The sequence below is a fragment of the Prionailurus bengalensis genome, chromosome B2 (genome assembly GCF_016509475.1).
Source record: "Prionailurus bengalensis isolate Pbe53 chromosome B2, Fcat_Pben_1.1_paternal_pri, whole genome shotgun sequence".
Classification (NCBI taxonomy): Eukaryota; Metazoa; Chordata; class Mammalia; order Carnivora; family Felidae; genus Prionailurus; species Prionailurus bengalensis.
Window position 1 is genome coordinate 62308212 of NC_057349.1, and position 19544 is coordinate 62327755.

The 19544-nt window shown below is 36.1% G+C and overlaps 1 protein-coding gene across 3 annotated transcripts in view; it reads left to right on the forward strand.

The window, feature by feature from the left end:
- ADGRB3 (adhesion G protein-coupled receptor B3) overlaps window positions 1-19544 on the forward strand; it is a 732453-nt gene that overhangs the window by 677080 nt on the left and 35829 nt on the right. For all 3 annotated transcript variants that reach the window (XM_043591727.1, XM_043591726.1, XM_043591728.1), the window contains 5 exons: window positions 1314-1412; window positions 1736-1907; window positions 12195-12290; window positions 13711-13750; window positions 18625-19268. In XM_043591727.1, the coding sequence (XP_043447662.1) occupies window positions 1314-1412; window positions 1736-1907; window positions 12195-12290; window positions 13711-13750; window positions 18625-19268 (1051 nt within the window). The remainder of the gene's footprint in view (window positions 1-1313; window positions 1413-1735; window positions 1908-12194; window positions 12291-13710; window positions 13751-18624; window positions 19269-19544) is intronic.

Below are 19544 nucleotides of genomic sequence, written 5' to 3' on the forward strand. Positions count from 1 at the left end.
ATAAACAAGTCATGTCTTTTCAATATTAATCTGATGGAACGTAACAAGATTGAAGACACTCAAATATATAGTTAGGGCAATTATGTGAATTAGTGGAAAAAGTTGATGTAGTTTAACCTCTTTCCATAATTTGTCTATTGTTGAAAGTGCTGCTATAAACATTGGGGTACATGTGCCCCTATGCATCAGCACTGCTGTATCGCTTGGGTAAATTCCTAGTAGTGCTATTGTTGGGTCATAGGGTAGTTCTAGTTTTAATTTTTTGAGGAACCTTCACAATGGGAAAACATATATTTTAAACATTAACTGCACAAGAGAATTGACGAGAGAAGTATACCATGGAAAATTATTTCAAGATGTTTTGATTTTGAATCAAGTAATTTCTTTTTGGTTTTTCATAAGAAAGTTATATTTTAATAAACCAGTAATTTTCAAGGGATTATTTTCTAAAGTAAAATGTGTGTAAGGTTTTTTTGTATAGCATGACTTTGCTTCTATGATATAGTAGATTGAATCTGAATAATTTGTATCTGAATTTACATCTGAATTTGTATCTGAAAAATCCTCCAGACTAGAATAGACCATTTAAATGCTGTTAGGTTGGAGTCTATGAAAAAATGTTCAGAAAGAATATTTTGAACTTAATGTTAAATGTGTTTTATTAAAGCATTCAACTGTCACCCCTCTTATTATAAACTAATATTTCATCAAATTTCATCAGCTCCTATATTCAGATCATCCTAAAATATAGATAATACATTGATGGCTGTGAGAAATTTCAAAATAATGAATTTGTTGAGATGAAGGCTACATCTTCCACAAATGATTAAAGACCTAAAATATATATCTTCCTATATCGGGCTTCTGAGATACATGTTTACATTTCAGAAGGTCTTAATTGGTATGATGTCCCTTCTGCAAATGACAATGAAAATCTTTGAAGCTAGGAGTCCTAAGGTGTCTGATAATTAGAGGTCTGAATAAAGGGTTTTCACCGTATGTCTACACAAACACATGCTTATGTTTAACTCAGTGTATTGGACAGTTTTGATCTGTAGATACAAGGGCCATTTATGGTGTAATTGATGGGTATATGCTTTGTATGCAACAAAGGCCCATCTTACTGAAAGGTATAATGTTACAAAAATAATGTGTGGTGTTAATTGCGTCTTTAAAACAACCTAGAGCATTCATCTTTGATAAATAAACTTTTCTGCATGAAATCGTATTAAAAGCTAACTTGCAGCAGCAACGTTTTTTTTGGTGACAATTCAATATTTTGTTCTTTTTGTGGGTGTTCTGTTTGTTTGCAGTCAGATGAGTGAGCCTCATAGCGGTTTGACGCTCAAATGTGCCAAGTGTGGAGTAGTTTCAACAACAGCTTTGTCAGCCACCACCGCCAGTAACGCCATGTTAGTCCCAATCATTTACATCTTCTTGTTACAAATCTTTTACAGTGCATGTGAGAAAATGCTATTGTGGAAAAAAAAAATCACGTTTGCTAATATTGGAGCTAAGACGATACTTAAATATTTATAATTAGCAACTGCTTTTAAAACTGTTGTGGGATTGTCTATAAAAAAATAAATAAAACTATCCAATGTTATCTACTTTATGGTTTCCAAGTTAATGGTCTTGGTGCCACATACAAGAATGCTTTGGTGAACGGGGGTTTGGTTACTGCCTGGGGTGTGACACGCAGCTACGTAATGTTGCTTTCTCTGTCTCTCAACAGGGCGTCCCTCTGGAGTTCTTGTGTGGTGTTGCCCCTTCTGGCTCTGACATGGATGTCTGCGGTTCTGGCCATGACAGACAAACGCTCCATATTGTTTCAGATACTTTTTGCCGTGTTTGATTCATTGCAAGGTTTTGTGATAGTCATGGTCCACTGCATTCTTCGGAGAGAGGTAAGAAAGAGAATTCCTCTGGCAGAGAGGCAGGATGGTTAGACGATTAATTTCATTGTTAACAAATATGATCTTTTATATTAATATCTTCAGATTAAAATCATTTCCCCTAAAGACAGTCATTTGAAAGTTAAAACTAAAGGGAAGCTCTAAGGCAAAGTTCAAGCGGGCTCCTTGGACTCTGAAAGTGACAGTTAAAACAGATGGGACCGTGCAAGAGAAGACGCTGCCCGGGTGCCAAGAATCAGGGAGAGTAGATTCAGGAGAGGTCATAGGCGGAGACAAGTCTGTTAGAGACACTGGTGGATAAGACGTGGTGGGGTGGCATATTTTTAAGAGGGATAGTTCATAAACATAATACAGTGATATTTCCTACACCCACTCCCAAACCCATGTTTCTTTCTATACAGCATATCCCCATTCCTTCATACTTTACTAATTTCATTTTAGATAGAAAATGTTGAAGATTAATGGGCAATTCTTGTGTCTCTATACTAAATTAAGTTAAGGTTGCTAAAGATGAATGATTTTGAGATGGATATTTATTCTCAGAAAATACCAAAAATGTGCCCAGTCAAGCAGGGATAGGCAGTAATTGTCCTCAGGAACTCTAGATCTATAATCACAGCCTTTCTCCAGGTCATGGTTGAGGTTTATTGTCAGCAGTGAAGAAAACCAGTCCTGCTTCATGAGTTGAGATGCCAACCTGCACCAGATCCACTGAGAGCAGTGATAGATGTCAGACGTGATTCGTTTAGGGAGAAAATATTGTTTTCCAACCAGTGCAAAAATTATGCTGAGTGCTTGAAAGCACTGACACAGTATTTATAAGATTTATGAGTCATTTTAGTGTTTACTCTGGGGATGGTGGCGACTAAAACACAATGACACAGTGCCATGCGAGTAATTTTGAGAAAATGGTCCACACTGTGATTTTGCATTATCCAGCTTGTTTGAGAACTTTATTATGATGTACACATTGCAAAAATACTCATGTGCATATGAATACATGCCACATGGTTTTTACAGTGATGTGTAAGGTAACCAAAGGTTTTTACCTGATTAACCAGATGGGGAGAACAGTATTTCTGAGCTACTTCGGTAAAGTACAGATGTCACCAATAAACCCATACATGTGTATTCTAAGAACATTATAGGGTGAAGAGTGACTTCACATTGTAAAGGGGGCAGTATATCATCATTTAAAAAATTTGATTTAGCAGGGTCCCGTGGTGGCTCAGTCAGTTAAGCATCCAACTTTGGCTCAGCTCATGATCTCACCATTCATGAGTTCAAGCCATACAATGGGCTTTGTGCTTACAGCTCAGAGCCTGGAGCCTGCTTCAGATTCTGGGTATCCCTCTCTCTCTCTGCCCCTTTTCCATTCGCTCTCTCTCTGTCCTTCAAAAATAAAAATTAAAAAAATAAATAAAATCTGATTTAGCTTACAGTTACCAAGCCTTATAATTCCTTCATCACTAATGTCTACCTGGAATATCAAGATTAAAAATCTTTCAAGTATTCAATTCTTTATAGACCAAAATTAAGTAAAAGTTAAAAAGAAATTGTATAATTTAGGGCTATGCTATTCTTGAACTATAGCTATCTTGTGGGTCTTCTGTGTTAATATTATCTATAATATGTTTATGTAACAAAATTTGTTCTAAGTGAATGGATGCATGATACCTTTTTGATTGACAATTAAGACTGAACATTTGTGGGCTTTAAGCAAGATACATAATATATCCACACACAGTTTTCAGAAGATGTTAACACTTGAGGCGTTGAAGAGGAGAAAAGTGTCCCATCTCTAAGTAAGCCTCTCTTTTTCTTCAGAAATAAGCTTTTCAGATAGCCCTAGGCTATGATAAAAATATTCAGGTTTTAAAGTGACATATCTTGATGGCTTATTATCAGATTTTTGCTCCTTACATGAAGAAAAATATTTTATTTGGCACAAAAATTTATTTCCATCAGAACTTTTTTAATACTTGCTAATTGAACTAATAACTGTCAAAAAGATTATTTATGGGGAATTAAATCAAATCATATAAGTGCTTCTGTTAAAATAGATGTCTGTAAATATATGTTTTCTGTTTTAGCAGGGAGTAAAAATATGAATATTGGCCCCATTATTATTGCATTTTCAATAATTCAGATTGAATTATTTTATAGCTGATAAATTAATAGCAGAGTCTCAGAACTCTTCATTCTAACACTGAAACGAACAATGACATATCCATTATTTTTTCATTGACCCTTAAGAATACCCTGTAACAGTGCTATAAGAACACAGAACAGATTTCCGTTATAGGGCAAGTCTTTTTCAGAATTTCTCAAAGGAAATTTTTACGGAAAAACCAAAAGAACCTTGTTTAAGTGGGCTTTGCAAATCCCAAAGACCACATCATTGGAGGCCTCATGGGGTTCAGAGAAACTTTTTGACCTTCTAACTTCATACTGCCTAACACCAGCAACAGGTGTGTGTCATACCACCTGTGAATGCACCACACTAACATTGGCCACAGTCTAAGAGAATAGGAGCATCTTCCCATATCCTCATGTCTCCTGTGAACAGAAGTGCCATAAAAATACACTGGAGCAAATGGACTAGCTACCTACCTGTAAAATACCGGGTAATGACTCCTATCAACAACTTGATTATCCCATAGGAGATTTTAGAAATATGATTTTACCTCTACTGCTTTTTTCCACTTCAAACTATTTTTCACAATAATCCAAGACAATTTGTATGGATTTTATATTAAAAATGTATAAGCAATATAAGAAATATTTCCTTCGATTTAGAGGAAGACTGGATACAGGTATACTTATTTTTATTTCTATGTATTTTTGACACGCAGTAACATAATTTGGTCATTTGTAGTCTTTATTGATTCTTCCAATATGAATTCAAAAGTCTTTTCCCATATTTACTTTTGCAATCTTCCTGTGAAGGAGGCGGGTGTACGCAGGGGAGGAATATAGCCTTGCAGTTTTAGAAGGAGAAAAGAAACGAAACCATATAACTGGCATTTTAAATGTGATGTATATGGGGCTTGATTTATTCTAAATGTGCCTTTGCTTTTAGTGGATCCAATTTTAAAACCAAATCATTTCAAGTCAGAAGGGAAGGGAGAAATGCTCACTTTGGTGCTGTCAATTATATTCCACATTTAAAAAAAAAGCAAATTGATTATTTGCATAACAATTTGTTGTGACCTTCAGAGTTGACATCTTAATATGTAAATTTTGTAAAATTTGTATTCCTGAAAATACAGTTTCTTTTTCTGGAGCAACTTTCTCTATTGAATTGCTTTAGTAGATGCCTCTGACAAATGAGAAAACAAAAAGGGGGAATAAGAAGAAAAAACATTAAACCAAATGATTTATCACACATTACTTTCAGCAACAAAAACTAGGTCTTGGAAGCTAATATGTACAATACCTCATAAGACAGAATCTAATAGAATAAATATAGTTGCTTCCTTCATTTATTCGTCATTTCATGATTGGAATTCATTTGCATTAAGCACATAACGACATCTACTATTTACTATTCTCCACATTGCTATGGAAATTCAAACCACACAAGTTATGAAACCTTTGAAATAGTTACTGTTGCTAGGAAACCACTTTCTTAGTGCCTGCACATTCTTCTCATCTCTCCTGTCTCTGGCTGTGCCTGGCTCTAAAACAATCTTACAGCTTAATGTCAGAGGGGGAAAATAACAAGATTGTGATACAAAATAAGCTACAATAAAACCCTTTCACTAAATGGAAGGAAAAAGGCAAGTACTTAAATAGATAATTTTGTTGTATCAGTATGTGAGGGTCCCGTGGCTGCTCTGTAGTGGAAAGAGAAGGGCCAAGCTCCTCTTTTCTCTTCCTCCAGCACTGGCAGGAGGTCTAGGCTGCACCAGATGAGGTCCCAGAATCTTCATCCAACCCACAAAGTGATTTTGTAATAAAATGCTTAAAATAAACATGAACAGCTTTTTCTTTCTTTTTTTCCCCTCATTCTCTCTTTCTCTCATTCCCCTCTACCTTTTTTTTTCTTCCATTTCCAGTTGGTCTATTTCCATAAAGGATACAGATAAACAAAATGATTTACAATCACATAGCAGTAAATATATGAAACAGACAAGAATCCTTACCTATCTCATCTAAAACCAATATTCTCCCAAACCATTAAAAAAATAAATGAAGCCAATAGTGGTGAAATAACTAGATAGCAATTTGAAAAGCAGTCGTATTGCATATAATATAGTTCAGATGGAGAGTTGCATGAATCTCCAAGTCTGACCATATACAGGGAAATTACGTGTGACTCCTTATTATAGAAGCGTGTATCTGTGCACTCCCTTACTGAAAGACAGCAAGAGTTTCAGTTAGTCTTTGGAGATGAGGGAGTGGGTGATAGGAGACTTCAAAACATAATGGGGTCCTGAGAGGGAAAATGGGGTTAGAGGATTAAGGGAGTGAAAATTTCAAGTAAGAGAAGATGGGGAGAGATTACTAGGCATGTGGTTTCCATGGAATGCACCTATGGTGAATATAGAGTGGTCTTCTCTGGGACCATCTGGGGTACATGGAGGAATAAAGCTAGTGATGTGTTCCTAGACACTTGAGTGATTTTAAAAAAAAATTGGTTGTAACTGTAACACCAAGAGAAAGGCAATACTTACATTTGAGGGCATAGCATTGATTAACTGATATTTTAGAGCTTTCCCATGGGGGTGTTCAGTGGCCATGGTAAGAAGCCACTGTGTGTCATGTCATGAAGAAGCTCAGTAGATTTTATAAAGTTAGTGAGTGGTCCAGGATGGGAGGGTCAGGGTACTACTGATCCTAAGATTTTCAGCTTGCTCAGAAGGACAAAGATTTAACAAGGAAGTACGTTGCTAAGAGCCTTGTCTTTGTCACGCTGAATTGAAAGTTCAGGAAGAAAAACATTTGAAGATTATTTTGTTTTGTTTCCTGGGAATAGGAGATTAGCTCATGGTACTGCAATAAAACTGGATTTTATCAGGGGCACCTGGTGGCTCAGTTGGTTAAGCGCCCGACTTCGGCTCAGGTCATGATTTTGTGGTCCGTGAGTTTGAGCCCCACGTCAGGTTCTGTGCTGACAGCTCAGAGCCTGGAGCCTGCTTCAGATTCTGTATCTCCATCTCTCTGCCCCTCCCCTGCTGGTGCGCTCGCTCTCTCTCTCTCGAAAATAAATGTTAAAAAAAATTAAAAAACAAAACAAAACTGAATTTTATCAGAACAGAGAATAGAAAGCACAAAGACTGCCTTTAAATAGGAACATGGATGGGACATAAACAAGGAGGATAAGCTCATATTACTGTATACTTATTTCCAGAAATCAGCTCATTCCACTTCTTAGGCAAGGGAATGTATAAATCCTACCTCTCCTTCCAGAGTAGGCTTTCCTGACTTGAGCATACTTGCAATTATATTATGAATATTTACATCAGTCTGAATCTGCACTTTTGGTTCTCCAAGCCCATGCAGAGATCTAGGAGTTTAACAAGAGGACGAAATCAGATGAGTAAAATGGCATCAGTGAACAAATTGAAACACAGGGTTCATGGCAGAGATTGCCAAACTCAGGCATGTCTGCTAGGCGGTACCCAACCATGTCTTGCTTTACCTAAAATTCTTCTGAGTATCTGGCCAAGTGGATAGGCAAATCCCACTTCCCACTCCTGCCACTTCCCTGGGGAACATAACTCTGCAACATTGTTAAACTGGTGGCAGGAAGTCAAGTATGTCTGGAATAGAGGCTTGAAATAAATGGAAGTGTGGAGGTCATGAATTAGGATTTTAGGTCCTGCCTCAAAGTGGATGGCAAGAGGCTCAAATGAAGTATCTTCTGTGAAGGTAGGGGCGTTGGATCTGACACACAGCTTCCTCCCCCCTTTTCTCATTCACATGCCAAAGAAATGCTGTTCCGTTTTTCAGATCACATATGTGACTTGCCCTCTAGGGAAGCTTGTGCTGTGCCGAAAACTGATACCAAAAAAGCTAAAAAAATCTAGTTTTGAGAGTAAGTGATCCTTTAGCTGTTAAAAGATTACAGAAGGAAGTCATCAGGACTGAAATTTAGGACTGAAGTCCCTATTTTCCTTCCATGTATAGCAAACAACAAACCATTTTTTATTCCCTTTGTTCTCAGAGAAATCAGGTAATACTTTCATAACGTGAAGTCGTTCGTGTTGCTTATGGCAGTTGGTTGGCGTAATACACATGAAATTGAGAAGAACCTTATTGGTTAATCTAATGATTAAATTACATGGAATTTAATATGATTAAAAAGAGCTGAGTCATTTGTTTAATATGAATCAATAATAAACATCAGATTCAGAAAAAAAATATATAGAGTACATAAAAACTCCCTCCTCCCCTAAGCTACCACACTCAAATAATTATAAAAATGTAACTCAATTTCTTTTCTTGTCTTAAAATGATCTCCGGAGTAGGAAATGAGGAATAACTGGAGGTAAAACTGTCTTCTTAAAAGGTAGAGATTTGGGGTCTGAGCTGCTTGGTAGCTAAATACAGAGCCCATTTCAAACAGAGCAGCTCCTTCCTGTGCGGCTTCTCTGAATTGCAACGCTGCCAGGCACTGCTCGGTGCTCTTCCCCAGCAATCGCTAAATCTGGCACCAGCTTTCACAGTGACACTCTGCCAACTGCCTTCAGAGTGAGGACCAACCGAGAGGCTCTCAGCTTGCTGCTCCTGAGAGGAAGCAGATCGCTCTCCTGTGGGGGACGAGGGAAGTGAGACACACCCCTGCACGCTTCTTTGAATTCATGTCTCACCCAGGAATGCGTCCACAATAAATGGGTGTATAGCTTTGCAGGAGTTTTTAGAGCAGCCCCCAGCTGGAACCAGCCGGGACAACTCTGGTGGTGCCTCTGGTAGATACTTTCAGAAGACAGCCTCCATAGCGTATTCTTTTTACCTCATCTTGTTTTTGAAGATGTTTCTTGGTATGCTTTTTTCATTCCACAACATGACATCAGATTTCCTTAAAGTGCCCTATATATTCCAAGGCTATTTACATACCTGTTCTTTGCTACTCCCCCGATACTTTTTAACCCTCTGTCTGGCTGTCACTTATGGCGAAAGACCCATTGCAGAGTATTATAAAGAGAGGACATTTTGGAGACTAGATTTTAATTGTGCCAGAATAAGGCAAGTGTTTAATTACTCATGGCAAGTTTACTTAAAAATTATATTTACTTGTCTTATGTAAGTTTAAAAAATGATAACATTGCAAGATGTGAGAGTTACATAAAAATTTTTAATTAAGCTGTTACCTAAAATAAGTGGCTTGTTCCCAACGAAAAGTAATAAGTTAGGTGAAAGAGCTTAAATAATAAATCTATGAATCTTCTAACAATTTTTTTTCTTCAGTCTTAATCACAAGCCAAGAAACACCAAGACTCTTATTGTCCAGCACTGTAAATATGACAGTTGGCACAGAAGAATTCAATATCAGGTTGGAATAGGCTGATAGAGATTCTGTCTTTGTTTTTTGTGCTTCCTTCTTATCTAGAATTAATACTATTTCTTGTGGTCTTGCTTTTTAAACAATTCCAGTTGTTCCCCAACAGTTCAATTCACATTGATTCACCAAAGATAAAAGTCATTTTGTTTACTTGATGGAAAATTCAATTAATTATCAAAACGTTTCCAAATAGCTGCAGATGCATTTCCCAGCTACTGTCTTGCCTAAAACACCCTTTTCTGTGACATGGAATATGCATTATGAAATCTAGCCTAATCATTCTTCCCTGACAGTGTTGGACAAATATTTAAGGCTAATTCATCTAGATCGCCTGAATGCACTTTTTAAATTTTGTAAAAATCGAACAGAGCATTTGGAATCGAGGTGAATTTCTCCTGCAGAGCTTTCTGAATTAGAAGTAACTGAAGCCCTAAAAGTGTCAGAGAGTCTAGCACTTAAATTATGGCATTTATATGATCACTAAAATGACTTTGAATTTACTGGAGAATTTTTATGTTTTTCTGTTTTATATTTCTTCTGAATAGCATTGACTGATTCACAAAGCTGACATCATTCTCCAGAGTAGACATGCCCTTAATCCAGTGTCATATTTGGGAACTAGGGAATTTAAAGTATTGATTTTGTATGTGTATGTTATGAAAAAGAGTAAGATTTCTTCTGTATCTCCTTCACACGATCAGATAGTGGATTTTGAAGAGAAACTTACAGAAGTTGCTTTTCCATATTTCATTGTCAGACAAAAATATCCTTGGCAGCTACACTCTGAAGGTCTGAAAATAGAGAGTGGTTAGTGGGTACCAGTTCAATTACTGTTGGTATTACCAAGTGCCACTCTCATATGTTATATATGCCAGTATTTAGAAATAGATTTGAAAAAAAAATCTTCATGTGACAAGCTCCTGGAAGGCAATATTTTGAACATATTACTTATCTACCTTTATAAATTGTGTTTCTTTAACAGTTGCCTTTGGCACAAACAGAAAATTAGCGTGTACCTATTTTTCTGACAAATATACTTTCTTAGTGTTTTCTCCCAATGCAGATTTCTGTGTAGCAAACAGTGATCGTCTGACAAACACTAGACACATTACCAATTTTTTTATTATTAGTGTGTCACTCTAGGACCTACAGATATTACTTCTTAATCTAAAAGGGAGGAGCCTGAAAGCATTTGCATCCAAAGAATCTAACTTTGTCCATGTCATGTCTCTTTCAAGGAAGAAGCTGTATGACTTAGTTCTCAATATTTATCCAATTCTTCAGGAAAAGATGATGAGAGTAGATTTCACTGAGCCTATGCTTATACCAATGTGTTTTAAAGACCAAAGAAGAAATTATCTTGCTCAATTATATCAGGGAACTTCTCATCCTTTTTTTCCAGTAAATCTCAGATTAAAAGATATCAGAATCATAGGATAGAAAAGTGGTCGAAGAGCACTGAGTTCATCCTCCATTCCCTAAATTCATGGCAAGAGTGATCACATCACCAGGATTAGAACCTAAGGTGGAAAAAAGAAGTAGACAAGGTCTCATCATATATACTGTTTGGCCAGGAGTCTGCAGTGGTGACTAAACCTTATGTCACTTTCCAAATCTTTCAGTAACGACAATCTTTTCAGTTGCTGAAAACAACTTAATAGGCTCAGTTTTCTTCTGGCCAACATGTATACTATGCACATCTCATGGTAAAACAGTGACAGGATATTTTATACCAGTGCTTCTCAAAAGTAAAGATCATTCATTATGTGTTCACTTTCATCGTCTGTGTGATGGTGCTACTGTCACACAGGGGATATGTGACATCATCTCTGTTTTGTTTTTTAATCCAACAAAACAGATTAGAATAAACTAGAGGGAGAATATCAATACTGTGAAGCCAAAACAACAAAATATGAACAAAATGACCTTGCCATTGACTTGGATAAGAAGCAACTGCGATAATGTCTATCAATAGCTTGTTAGGAGCCTAATGAGCCACAGGAAGTAGAAAAAAGACCTGTTGATGCAAAGGCATCATATGATCAGAATAACTCTCAATTGATTTGTGTGTTTCTTATTCATCCATTCATGTTTACTCGTTTAATAAAGGATTTAATGTTCACATTTCCTTGTGGTATGTGTTTCTTGATTCAAAATCCAATTGTGAATGGGTGTTAAAGAAATTTGGCTTTGCTAAGTGATCTTCTTCTTCTTCTTCTTCTTAAACAACCAGAGACAAGGTGTTTTTGTTATCTTTCTGTTTCATTGTGTTTTCTTTTTACACCAGGGCACATAGTACTTGAAGGGAGATAAGAAATCATTTCCCCAGTAGGATCCCTTACATGAGACATAATGGGAAAATCCCAAATCAATTCCAGTTGAAGATCATTGAGTAATCTCATTTTCACAATGTTTAAAGCTATTATGAAGATTATGCCACACCAAATAGTAAATCCCCCTTGAAAGACACACACATTGTTTGTAACAGTGAAAATAAAATCTGCCCACTGGCAAGAATTGCTGTTCAGCCAGACACAGCCATTGTGATAACTGAGGACTTCCCAGCGCTTCCCTCTATAGATTATGGCAAGTGATCAATTTCTTTAGCATAAAGTCCAGGTATACCAGTATACATTTTAAGAAGTAAACAAAATGGGTATTAGATCATAAAACAATGATAACTGCTTTCTCAGTTGATTGCCAATATAGACAGTATCTTGTCATTACCAAGAGAGAAGGAAATTGATGTTTCTCCCTCACCCCCACAGGTTCAGGATGCATTTAGATGCCGATTGAGAAACTGTCAGGATCCAATCAATGCTGATTCTTCAAGTTCTTTTCCTAATGGGCATGCTCAAATAATGGTGAGCTTTTATCTTTCTTCTGATGGTTGATTAAATCATGATTTGTGAAGGGCATAAACAAATTTTGAGTGACTTTGGCTTTAGTTCATTAACAGACTGAGAGACACCAGATAACCATTCTCTCTGGATTGCTTAGGAGGAGAGGATCTGTTATTGGCCCCTTGGTGCCTTGAGTATAGGGTCTCCATGCAACATCAGAGTACTCTCATCCGTGCACAAAATTAGGGATAACAGTTTGTCCACAGGAATATGTTTGTTTACAGATCAGAATACTGTGGAGCTTCACTTCTGGTGTTAAAGCACTTGTTCTCGACCTTGTTTGTGTATTAGAATCCATACTCCAGATCAACGAAATCAGAATCTCTGGAGTGGGACCTACATATCAGTGATTCCAATATGCAGCCTAAGATTAGAACCACTGCCCTAAAATAGAAGAGGGTAGCCACAATTCCACTAAAAGGGCTGTCATTATACATGGGCTCCAACTATTGAGATTAAGGGGTACTTTAGGCGTTGGCACTTTGGTATCTTTTAGAAATAAGATTTAAACTATGATTTGTTAAAATCAGGGCTTAGAGATTTCTTTTACAATATATTTAATTTATTATGAATGTTTTGGGATTAGGCAACATAAAATAGTGTCAGCTATATACTAGTAGCTAAGACTTGAGAAGGAATAATCAATTCTGTGTTAAAAACAAGTATTGAAATTTCTAATTTAAAATATTAAAAAATTCTAAATAATATTGTCCAGTATATGACCAGAAGAGCTTGATGAAGATGGGCTAATTTAATTTTACCCTTTAAAAAAAGTACATGATTTATTTAAAATAAAAGTTTTAGGAAAATACAGAGATGAAACTGAACCGTAGCAGGTTGTAGACCAGCTTAGTATTGTTTAATCTTCCATTTTAATTCCTAAACCTAAAAGTCTTTTGTCAATTTGAATGAAAATGGATCATGAGAAGAGCCTAGTTTGACTACTAGGGTTTGACAAAGCTGTACTATAAGATACTATATTATAAACAATATATTCAAAGTGAATACTTTGAGAATACAAAAAACATGTATTTAAGTATGTTTGTAATAGTGTGATTCTTTTTTATTGTGGTTTAAGGAATTGCCTTGAAATTCTATCCTTTTGTATATGGTGTCAGTCTCCTGACTGAAGATGACAGTGGGTATTGTATTGCTTTATTAAAATTGTATGCCATTTTCCCACTGCTTTTATTCAGCATTCGGTCTCTAGGGAGTAGTCTTGAACACAATTTGATTATTACTTGAGAATTTTTTTTTGCACAAAATAATAATCTAGTGCTGCCTAGTCAGATATCTGTAAACTTCAGTTAATCTAGTTAGTAAAAGTCGCTTGAGGTCTTCATCAAATGATGATTCTATACCTTATTATTTCTTGTTACAGACAGACTTTGAAAAGGATGTAGACATTGCTTGTCGATCAGGTAAGAATATTTGGATTTTGAAAATATCATTAGGGATGTTAAATCATTTTTATGATTTTTATTTTAAAGAAAATGCTGCAGTTTACATACCACATATTATTGCGGATGAATAGAGAATCTTCCAAAGGGAAACATTTCAGTAGCAGAATGTGGTGGAGAGGGAGGGGTGGGGGGTGAAGGGTGAATGAGGATTGAGAAACTAAGAGTTAGGAAGCACAGCAACAGGAGAAAAGCATTGACTTAGAGACCTAACACTTCCATTCCACTGCTTACTGGTTGTCAGGTGTAAGGCCAGGTTAGCCTCTTTGTGCCTCAGTTCTATCATCTGTGAAATATGGGTTGTTGCAAGGATCAAATACATTGTGTGTGTTTGTGTGGATCATACTGCTGCTATTGTTATATTCTTAGCAAGGCCCAGAAGAAACCGTGCAGCAGTCTCTGCCTTAGAGCACTAGGGTCCGTCCCATTGACATGGTCTCTGATGGCTATCCTCAGCCTGTGGCTAAACCCTCACCAGGAGTAGATGATTCAAGAGTTTCAAAGGAAACTACTTGTTTAATTTTTTGGATAATTCCAGTTGTTGCAAAAGTTTCTTTATATTGGGATATATAACATACCTTATTTTACCTTGTATTCATTGACTTTAGTGCTGCTCTCTAGAATAAGACTGGATATCTACTTCATCTAAATATCTGGATGTTTAAAAGCAAATACTATTTAGTCCAATCCAAGTCCTTTGTCTCCAGACTAAACAAACCATGTTTCCTCATTCATTCCTCATAGCATTCCTCACTGGCAAGCATGGTCCCCCACATAGCCTCCAATTTGTCAATAATTTTTAAATTATGATGCCCAAATGTACACACTTGTTCAACATTTCTCATAGTTGGCTCTTTGCTTATATTAATGTTATCTACATGTGCATATTATTTCATAGCAACTGGTATATTACTACTGTCAACTTGTCATGTAAACCTCAAAGACTTTTTATAGTAGTTGTCACAACTATACCAGTATAGGATTATATAAACGCTCTGGGTTTTTTTCCCTTGAAGAAAAATCTGGCCTTGCATTTATCTCTGTTTGCTAGTTTCAGGTTAGCGTTCTATCCATTTGAAATTTTTTGGCCATTGAAAGTTTGATGAGAATATTTTCTGAACGTTTATTCAAACTGTCAATTAAAAAGTTGGATGGGAGAAGAGTATAGATCCCTGCTGTGTTCAGTAGGGCACCTCCCACCTACCCCACACTGACTCCCTTTAAGTATATTTTTCAGACTCAACTGATAAACATTAAACATCTATGCAGGCTCAGAGATTACAGAGTTGTTATAATCACAAGAATATGAGAGACTAAGTTCATACTCTCATTTCTTTTTTTAAATGCTTATTTAGCTATTTATGAGAGGCAGGGGATGGGCAGAGAGAGAAGGAGAGAGAATCCCAAGCAGGCTCTGCACTCTCAGCACAGAGCTAGACGTGGGGCTCAAACTCATGAACCATGAGACCATGACCTAAGCCAAAATCAAGAATCAGATGCCTAACCAGCTGAGCCACCCAGGTGCCCCCATATTCTCAGTTCTGAATTTACTGAAAATACTCAATGTAGAATATGGTACTAGCAGAGCAGAATAACTGTCATAACTTGGGAGCACATAGTGGGCCTGGGGATAGGATATTAGGAATCATTCTTTCTTGTTTAATATCTAACAAAATATTGCTAAGAAACAATCTTACTGGTGTTTGGATTTCTAAGTCTACCATTTCTGTTTTTTGGAAAATTGACGAAACATTCTCCTTTGCTCCATCCGCCTCCGTAATTTCTCAAAGATCACTAGCCATGGTGCCAGGTTCCACATCTGTGTTCCAAGATGGGACGTGATCTGTCTGGGGTCCAGAAGCCCGAGTTTATTTAAAATAATTAAGTATTCATTGGATTCCTATTTTCCTACCTTTAGTTTAGTTTTCTTTCAGTCTCTTTTGGTGTACTCTTCACAGTTCTCCTTGACAGAGAATCAAAATAGGAACAATTAGTTTTGCCCAGACCAGCAGTGTTAGCATCATCTGGGAACTTGTTAGAATTGCAGACTTTAGGCCCTACCCCAGACCTACTGGGTGCTGGGGTACAGTAATCAGTGTTCTCACAAGCCATCCAGGTATTCTGATGTATGCTGAAGTTGCAAAACCACCGTGTTAGACCATCCTCTCCAAGCTGTGATCTCATTCATCAGTATTCATCCTGCTCTTTTGTTAAATTACCCCTTAGCCCCAGACTTCATTGCATTCTGAGATTTAGTATTCCTACCATTATTTTATTGGAAAATATTTTTGTAACGTTTTCATTTTTTATCTGGGCCCTTTTTAACTGAGCTCATCAGGAACTTTCCTCTGAGTTTTTCTAGAGGTTTGTGTTCATGTACAAATAGATTTAATTTTAAAGTTCAATTCATGGACTCTGAGTAATCTTTCTCTAAGTTATGTTGAAATCACTTTCCCAAAAGATAGAATATATATCTGATAATCCAAAATATTTAGGTGCTTTTTGTTTTGTTGTGCCGTGTTTGGGTTTTGCCTTTCACAACTTAGTTAATTTCTCGTCAAAGTCCTATCCCTTCAACATCATGTCTGTATGTGTAGGTGGTATGCATTTGTTTATGTTTCTCCAAAACTTGGATATCTATTTTAAGTAAGTCTAAGAGGAAGACCTAGCTTTCATATCGAGTAGACACTATTTCATAAGAAGAATTATCTTTCCCCAAATATTTAAGATATATAATTTTTCAGTAAAGATAGCTGTGTCATTTGATAAAAATGTGGTGAGTCGAACTACAAATGGTATTAACTGATACAAAACTAAATGTAGCTTGTACAAATACAGATCATAAAATCAGTATTCAGTACCAAAGTTTCACTTATAGTTTACAATATATTCATAAAAGTATAAAATGATCTGTATGTCCTTAATGTCAAAAGACATGTGCCTGTAACTGCCTTTAAATTGTATTTCTATAAATTTTGGATTAATTTTTACATATAGTTAAGATTAAAAATTTAGATATTTTTTTAAAAGTATTTTATTTAGAATGTCATTAACTCTATTAATTTAACATACTTTGCCCATTAATGTTTTTATGCAAATTGTTCCTAGCAACCACAGTTTATCACTGATCTATTAAGAGGTTTAGAAATAACTTTTTAAAACTAAATGATTCTACCTTTTTATATAATAAATACAAAAAGTTACAACCAAATTGTGGATTAATAAAAAATATATAGGGGCGCCTGGGTGGCTCAATCAGTTGAGCGTCTGACTTCAGCTCAGGTCATGATCTCCCTGTTCGTGAGTTCGAGCCCCGCATCAGGCTCAGTGCTGACAGCATAGAGCCTGGAGCCTGCTTCGAATTCTGTGTCTCCCTCTCTCTCTGCTCCTCCCCCGCTCATGCTCTGTTTCTCTCTCTCTCTCTCTCTCTCTCTCTCTCTCTCTCTCCTTCAAAAAAAAAAAACAGTAAAAAATATATAGATGTAAGTTTAACTTGATTTTTAGTGTCTGAAACAGAGACCTAATACAATAATTATATACAGTATCTCAAAAGATAAAAGAGATTACATGAATGATGCTTTTTTTTTTGAATGATGCATATTTTGCAGTAATTTTGAAGGCTTCTTTATAGTGGGGAAAGACATTCATGATCTGTTTTCAACCTCTGCTTTAATGCATAATTATGATGCTATTTGAAAATTGGATAACAATGGGTAAAATTCAGTATATCTGAAACTTTTCACGAGGAAACAATAAACCAAATATTTTATAGTTATCTATGCCTAATGACATTTTCATTGACAATTGCTCTGCTTTGTACATAGAACAGCATTTGTGTTCTGTGTGCTTTCAATGCCAAAATTACCAAGAATATTTTTTTAGAATTTCATTCTTTCCTATCTCAAAACTGACAGTCGTTTACAACTAAGCGTGCTTCAAGTCATTCTGCTGCTATTACTCATAATATATGACTTTCTTCTTCTATAGAAACAAAAGAAAAAAACTAAAATATATTTCAATCAGAAATTCTGAACCTTTTGTTGGTTTATTTTGGCTTGGTTTGGTTTCATTTTTCCCCTCTCTTAGTACAAGTTAGCATGCATTTTTAATTTTTCTAAGTCATTATTTTTCAAGCTTAAAATTGAATAGAGTTGTCAGAGACTCATACAGTTTTTCCTGCTTAAAGTCAGTGGCAATTTTAATACCCCCTCAAGGGCATTCGAGCATATGGATTGATCTTGTAAAGGAATTCTTTTTTTCCCACATGGAACTGAAGATGATAAATACTTTTGAACTCTGTATCTACCTTGACCATATGGACTTCATAGATAAATGCTCATTAATTTTCAACATGCATAATTTTAGAGGAATTTTTGATGCAGTAGGATGAAATTCTCATTGATTACCTCTCTCAAGAAGTATTTTAATGAATAGAACTTGCAGAATTCTTTAGGGGAAAAGCCTTGAGAAAAAGTCAAATTCATGTGAACATATCCATAATTTCATAAAACTCTTTGCAGTAGATTGATGGAGAAACTTCCATGGTAATCTGCCTTTTCCCTGAAAAGCTATGCAGAGTTGTGTAAGAATAGGGTACTGAGATTTTTGAAAGTCCATTAATCAAATTTCCAATATGTTTTAGTTATGGACTACCTATCAGAATCAATGAAGAGTGATTGAGTAATCTGGACCATCTACAAACAATAGATACACAGTTTTTAAAATATTGTTTTTTTGTTTACTAAGGAAATTATTTAGTAGAGAGATAGCAAAATACAGCAGTGAAAAAATAAAAACACATTGTCTTTTCTGAATTTTTATATCCTAACTTATAGTTCTTCACAAGGATATTGGTCCTTGCCGAGCAGCAACAATAACAGGAACACTCTCTAGGATTTCTCTAAATGATGATGAAGAAGAAAAGGGAACAAACCCTGAAGGGCTAAGCTATTCAACACTGCCTGGAAACGTCATTTCCAAAGTCATTATCCAGCAACCCACGGGTATGCACATGCCCATGAGTATGAATGAGCTGGGCAATCAGTGTTTGAAAAAAGAGAACAGTGAATTGCGAAGAACTGTGTACTTATGTACGGATGACAATTTGAGAGGAGCTGATATGGATATAGTCCATCCTCAAGAAAGAATGATGGAAAGTGACTATATTGTGATGCCCAGAAGTTCTGTAAATACCCAGCCATCAATGAAAGAGGAAAGCAAAATGAATATTGGTATGGAAACCTTGCCACATGAAAGGTTATTGCACTACAAAGTGAATCCTGAATTCAACATGAATCCCCCTGTAATGGACCAGTTCAATATGAACTTAGATCAACACCTTGCACCCCAGGAACATATGCAGAATTTGCCCTTTGAGCCTCGCACAGCTGTGAAGAATTTCATGGCCTCTGAGTTGGATGATAATGCAGGACTATCAAGAAGTGAAACTGGGTCAACGATATCAATGAGTTCATTAGAGGTAAGCAACAGAATAAACCTTTCCTTGATATTTTAAACAGTTGATATTTGATAAATTGATTCATGTGACACTGGATTGAGTCACATGAAAAGAGTCATATTACCTCTTACAGTTATGTATCACACAAATATTTTAGGCATGTTGGGATTAAGATTCTAGACATTTTTTTTTTCCAGTAGTACATCAGAATGCCCTTTCTCAAGATCACGTTTTAAAAAAGGAGTCCTCTAGGGGCGCCTGGGTGGTTCAGTTGGTTAAGTGTCTGACTTCACCTCA